Source organism: Galeopterus variegatus, unplaced genomic scaffold (assembly GCF_000696425.1).
Source record: "Galeopterus variegatus unplaced genomic scaffold, G_variegatus-3.0.2 Scaffold1546, whole genome shotgun sequence".
Classification (NCBI taxonomy): Eukaryota; Metazoa; Chordata; class Mammalia; order Dermoptera; family Cynocephalidae; genus Galeopterus; species Galeopterus variegatus.
Genome location: NW_007727657.1, coordinates 138,453 through 145,046, shown reverse-complemented (window position 1 = coordinate 145,046; position 6,594 = coordinate 138,453). Strand labels below are relative to the sequence as shown.

The following is a 6,594-nucleotide window of genomic DNA, read 5'->3' as shown; positions in this document are numbered from 1 at the left end:
GTCAAGTGCTTTTTCTGTGTCTATTGAGATTATTGTATGTTTTTTTCCTTGCTTTTGTTGATGTGATTTATCACATTTATTGAAAAGAAAAAAAGGTGAAGCCATATATCATTTCCATTGGTAAATGGAGACAGCAACCAGAGCTAGTCAAGTGCTTTTTCTGTGTCTATTGAGATTATTGTATGTTTTTTTCCTTGCTTTTGTTGAAAAGAAAAAAAGGTGAAGCCATATATCATTTCCATTGGTAAATGGAGACAGCAACCAGAGCCATCTAAATATCGTAACATATCTGGTATTTATGTCTTTAGATTAGGTATAAAATCAATAAAAACACATTCAAAATAAAGAACATATTGAGAAATAAAATAAACTGAAAACACAGAAATAAAAGAAGAACTTCTCTAAATGAAACTGTGGTATAATAAAGAATATTTCTGGTCTTCATTCCCAGTTCCTAGCATAGAGATTCAAATATCTGTGGAATTTCCTGAGTTATATGAGATTCTATTATGCTGATGAGGCAACTCTTGGCAGAACCTCTGGATGGCTTCAGGATGGGACTGGTATCAGAAAGACCAGCTACAACCATGTGATTAGAGAGTTGGAACTTTGGGCAGCCTGATCCCCTGAAGGTGGGAAGGGAGCTGGAGACTGAGTTCATTCACATGTCCAATGATTTAATCAATCATGCCTATGTAATGAAACCCTGATAAATACTCTGGTCACAGAAGCTCAGTGGAGCTGCCCAGTTGGTGAACACATTGATAAGCCAGGAGGATAATGGAGCCTAACTCCACTGGGAGAGGGCATGGAAACTCTGCATCTGAGATCCTCCCAGACCTTGCTCCATGTTCCTCTTCATTTGTCTGTTGCTGGGCTGTATCCTTTATAATAAGACTATAATTATAAGCATAGCACTTTCCTGAGTTCTGTGAGTCATTCTAGCAAATTATCAAAACTAGGGAGAGTTAAAGGAAGCCCTGAATTTGTATTTGCCTGGTCAGAAGTGGTGGTGTCCTTTGGCCCCACCTGCAGCTGGCATTTGAAGTGAAGCCAATCTTGTGGAAGACTGAGCCTTTCATTAACTTATGGTATTTGATGCTAACTCTGGGTGGTTAGCATCATAATTGTATTGTAGGACACCAGCTGTGTGTGTGGGGTGGTGGTGGTAACAGAACAGCTACACTATAGAGAAAAAACACATATACTTGTAGCAAGAACACCAGCTATTCTCCATACCCAGGCTTGCTTTCTCACATAACAGTAATCTTTTGTTTTGTTTTGTTTCTTTAGTTAGGCATGTGTCCACCCGGCTGAAAACTATATTTCTCAGCCTCCACTGCAGCTATGCACATATGACTATATTCTGGCCAAGTGTATGTAGAAGGGTTATGTATCCTCCCCTTACCCTTTTTATTATGAGAGCTATTTGCTGTCTCTGTTCTAGCACTTACCTCTAAACAGTAGATAACAATTCTAATTTGTTTCTTTCTTTCTTTCCTGAGAGTGACATCTGAGAACCAAAACTTGACTCTCTTTAAAACATATTCTATACTACACAGGATTATTTAATACATTTATCCGAAAGATTAAATTCTGCCAAAAGCCCCAAGAATGTGTTGTGGCCAGTTGATAATAATACATCACAAGCCCTGGATTCTGTACAGAAAAGGTGTATGTCAATATGCACAAGTCATTATTCCAAACATATTCGCAGAGTGTGAAAGAGGCACCTGCAGGAAAAACTCCTCCATCAGAGCCATGGTCCACCGGTAGTGCAGCTTCCAGGATTTGGCTGGGTGGCTGATGTCCGCTGCGTGGAGAATCAGGGACATGGTTTTGGCTCTGTCAATCCTGTCAAACCAAGGACATGCTCAAATTATCAGAAAAAAGCAACCAAGTATAGTCTTTTCTGAGTCCAAGCCCACAGAACTTTAACATGACAAAAGAAAATAACTTACCCTTCAGGTTGCTGCAAACTGTTTCTTATATTTTTAATTTGCTGGAAGTGACCCGACATGTCTGTAGATAAAACCATTTCAATCACTAGGTTCCGAAGATCCCTGTAGAGCCATCAAAAGGAGAAAGGTTCACTCAGTTCTTTATTGTTCTGAACTGGAATATTTCCTTAAATATCACTAATTATATTTTATTTTTCTTAGTGGAAATGAACACAAAAGACACTACTTTTTAAATGTAAAAGTGCTCACCAAAGTTTGACATCATTTTACAAAACCCTTATTTAACTCTCGTGGATTTAAGATGTTAGCAACAGAGTAATTTGAGAATGAGGCTGTTTAACATCGCCCCACGGAACTAGATGCTTTCCCTTGTAATTCCCACACTTTCCCCCACTCATAATTCCTAAATACTAATTGTTTGTCTGAAAGGATCCTTAGACATTTTAAAGGAAAGCTACTCTGAGCACTGTGTTTGAACGCTTTGGAAGAAAAATGTAGCCCAGTGGGGCTTGACACCATTCTAAATCCATATGGTCAACAAAACCAAAAGGCTTGATGTCACAGTGAAGAGACGAGGACAAAAGGGCAAGGACTCTCAAGACCCTCTCTGCTCCTTCCGCATTATGCTTCTTTTTAATAAAAACACTATTATTAATAAAATCAGTACTATGTATCTATCTATGTATTCAGTATTTATTCAGTCCAGGTACCATTCTACTTGCTTTGTATGTATATTAAGACATTTAATCCTCATAACAACCCTGTGAGGGGAGATTAATGTTACTCCCAGAGGAGACTGAATTGTTTGCCCAGTCAGGTAGCTAGAGGATGGCTGAGATAAGATTCAACCCCAATGGTTCCCATTCCCAAAGCTGACACCTGGATCACTCCACTGTGCTAACCTTCCTTCATAAGATCCCCAAAGAAGCCAAGATAATACAGTGAATGGGGCTTCTCTGTTTAAGCTTTTGAGACCTGACCCTACATAACATAGACAAAAAGCCATTGGTACCTGTGAAATTTTTAACCAAGATGCTATAAATACAGTGACCATATTGCAAAGCCTATGCACAAATAACCCATTCACACAATAAGTACATAATAAGTCACCAGCAAAGCCTCACATGTTCTACAACTCCTTGTTTGCTCTGAAAATATAAATAAAAAGTCACTTGTACTGGAAACCATACTTTGTTTTCATTCTGGAGTGTAGCCAGTAGAGTAAGATAAACCAAAGGTGTGCAGTAAACTTGAATTATATTTTTGTGTCAAAGATACTTTACTTAAAGATTCTTTGATCAGATGATTTGTTTTTTAAAACAACCACATATTGGAGGTTCTTGTTGAAAATTACAGGTGCTCAATTCAATCAGATTTTTAGATAGAAGCCATGAAAAATCAAAATTCTGCCTAATGTTTATATATTGAATAGCTTGCTTAGAATAATCTTACCTAAACATTAAGGGAAAAAAGCTATTAAAGGTAGCTAGTAAAATTATTCTCAATTACATTTTTTCTTTGAAATTATGACAAGGCATATATTAGAACAGCAACTGAACCAAAATATTTAGGTTAACTAAGGAAAATGGGACTATAATTTTATGAAATCTATAGACTGATAAATATATTGTGCTTTGCAGATAAGTAATCAGTAAATGTTAGATATTATCAATAATCAAGTAATAATATTTCAATAAACTAGGCAAAATAGTGCACAAGGGAAATGTTACTTAATTCATAAATTTTTCCTGTTGAAACTTTTAAATTCATGTATTTATTCTTACTAAAGCCACTTTAAGAAACATACAGATATGCAACACAGAAAGCCAATAGATTTTTAAGAAGATAACCATATTTTAATTCTTAGTAAAATGTCGTTAAGATTATAATAGCAAATAGATCTTTTGTAGATTTTTGGAAAGTGTTGGATCTATTAGATTCTACACTCCATATGATACATATAGTGTTTGTTAAAACAATTGTATAAAAACATTCAATTAGGATGACTGAGAAATTACTGAAAAAAAATTTACAGGATATTACAGCAATAAATTATTGGAATAAAATATTATAGATGGTACAGACCAAAATATAATAGGAAATGAAATCACACTGAGACAGTCAACTTTGAGAAAGAAAAAGGTTAATTCAAAGGAATAATAATAAAAATTAATATCATTAATATTACCTCTGGGAATGATAATAATTGATGAAAAGATAAACTAGTACTCTAGATGGAAATAATATCTCTCCTGGACCTTAGAGAATGTTTCAAAATTTGTCTCCCACCTTCTTCTACTTTTGCCCATCTAGTCTTCTAGGTACTAAGTGAAAGTGAGTCATTCAGTCAGCAGTAATTGAGTTTGGAGTATGGGCAAGACATTGACTTTGATCTGTTTTCTTCACTTTAAATCAAATAATTTATTATCCTTTTCCTGAAATTAAATTTCCTTTAGGTTCTCTGAAACTCACCTCCAGTCATCTTTGGATAAATTTATCAATATATTCATTTCTTCTTCTTGCATAAGTCGATAAGCTGCACTCACATGGTGATTCTCCAGGACAGAGCGATCATTATACAAAATGGCAACATCTGACCTAAGAATTAAGAACAAAATCCAGGGGCTTCCAGTCAAGATGGCAGAATAGACATTCCCCAGTGTGACGCTCTCCCATAAATCAACCAATTTACAACTATTAAAAAGCAATGACAGCCGAGCTGGGGCCGCTAGAGCTCAGGGGAAGAGGAGGAGAGACCTACAGAGTTCATGAAGATGGGAGAAGCCACGATAAGAGAAAGAAAAAACCACAGAGCTCAAGTGCTGGTCCCCACAGGAAGGTCCCCCATTTTAGAAGTAAGCAAAGGACAACAAATTAGTTCCAGTGCAGAGTTTAAGTGGTGGGAAGAGTGTATTAATCCAACATAGAACTGAAAGAAAAAACAAAGTACCCACGACCAGAGACAAAATTTGATAACTAGTAAAGGTCTCATTTCACCAAAGAACACCTATAACACCTAGAAGGACCAGAAGTCCACTGGGCTACCAAGCCAGGAAGGAGGGAGGGCCGGGGGCCTCAGCCATGCCCCCCAACACCCGCAATCAGTCCCGAGGATGGGGGCCAAGGGCCTTGGTCATACCCCCACAACAAGTGCAGCCACTCCAGCAATGACCTCCAAGCCACCACAGGAAATGCCCTGGACTATCCTGAGCTGGGGCAGCAGGCGACTGAGGCAGGCGACCGAGGGCTTCATCCACACCACCCACCCTCACACAAGCAACCAGCCCAGCAGTGACCACTGACTCACCGCAGGAGGCGCCCCGGGCTCTCCTGAGCCAAGGTGGCGGGAGGCCAATGGTCTCGGCCATGCCCCCCCATGCTCTACCAGCCCAGTGATGACAAGCAAGCCTCAGCAAGAAGGGCCCCAGCTTCCTGACCTGGGGTGGTGGCGGGTGAGGGCTATTGCCACACCCCCTTGACATCTGCACCAGCCCCCACTGGAAGCCCACCAGTCTCTGTTGTGGGAATGTGGGGGTGCCACTGGTGCTCAATCCCTCCCCTCCTTCTTCCTTCTTCTTCCAACCCATTCCCTTCCCCTTTCCCCTCTCCCTCTCCCTCCCAACTGCTCTACAACAACATCGTAGAATGTAAAAAATAATATTAATAAAATTTTAAACAAACAAAAAAATAAACAAAATTCTAAGTAGAGGATTTCTTTAGACTTTATAAGTGTCTAATAAAAGACAGGCAAGTTTTCAAGTCATTTCATCAATAAAAATCCAATAACTGAACACTTAAAATTATGTAAGTATTTAGTTTTTTTTAAACCATATGATATTTTTAAAATTTTATACTGACTTTATTTTTTTAGAGAATTTTAGGTTCACAGCAAAGTTGTGGAAGGTTCAAAGTTTCCCGTATATTGTTTGTCCCACCCAGGCATAACCTCCCCTATTATCAACATTCCCCAAAAGATTGGTATTTTTATTACATTTGTTCAACTTACACTGACATAACATTACCACCCAATGTCCATAGTTTTCAAAGGGTTCAGTCTTGGTGTTGTACATTCTATGGGTTTGGACAAATGTACAATGACATGTATCCACCACTGTGATATCATATAGGGTAGTTTTATTGCCCTAAAAACTCTCTGTGTACCACCTCTTCGTCCATTTCTCCCTTCTAATTTCTGGTGACCACTGATCTTTTTACTGTCTCCATAGTTCTGGCTTTTCTAGAATGTCCTGCAGTTGGAATTATAGATCATGTTGACTTTTCAGACTGGCTCCTTTCACTTAGTAATACACACTTAAGCTTCCTACATGTCTTTTCATGGCTCAATAGTTCATTTCTTTTTAGCTCTGAATAATGTTCCGTTGTCTGGATGTACCACAGTTTATTTATCCATTCACCTACTGAAGAATATCTTGGTTGCTTCCAAATTTTGGCAAGTACAAATAAAGCTGCTATAAACATTTGTGCAGATTTTTGTGAGGACATAAGTTTTTAACTCCTTTGGGTAAATACCAAGGAGTGTAACTGATGGATCATATGGTAAGAGTAGGTTCAGTTTTGTTAAAAAGTGCCAAACTGTCTTCCAAAGTGGCTGTACCATTTTGCATTCCCACCA

General features: G+C 38.2%; 1 protein-coding gene across 1 annotated transcript in view; it reads right to left on the bottom strand.

Moving 5' to 3' along the window:
- PDE1A (phosphodiesterase 1A, calmodulin-dependent) overlaps positions 1–6,594 on the bottom strand; it is a 77,447-nt gene that overhangs the window by 15,820 nt on the left and 55,033 nt on the right. Inside the window, 3 exon segments of the mRNA XM_008577583.1 lie at positions 1,734–1,854; positions 1,962–2,063; positions 4,434–4,559. Coding sequence (XP_008575805.1) covers positions 1,734–1,854; positions 1,962–2,063; positions 4,434–4,559 — 349 coding nt within the window.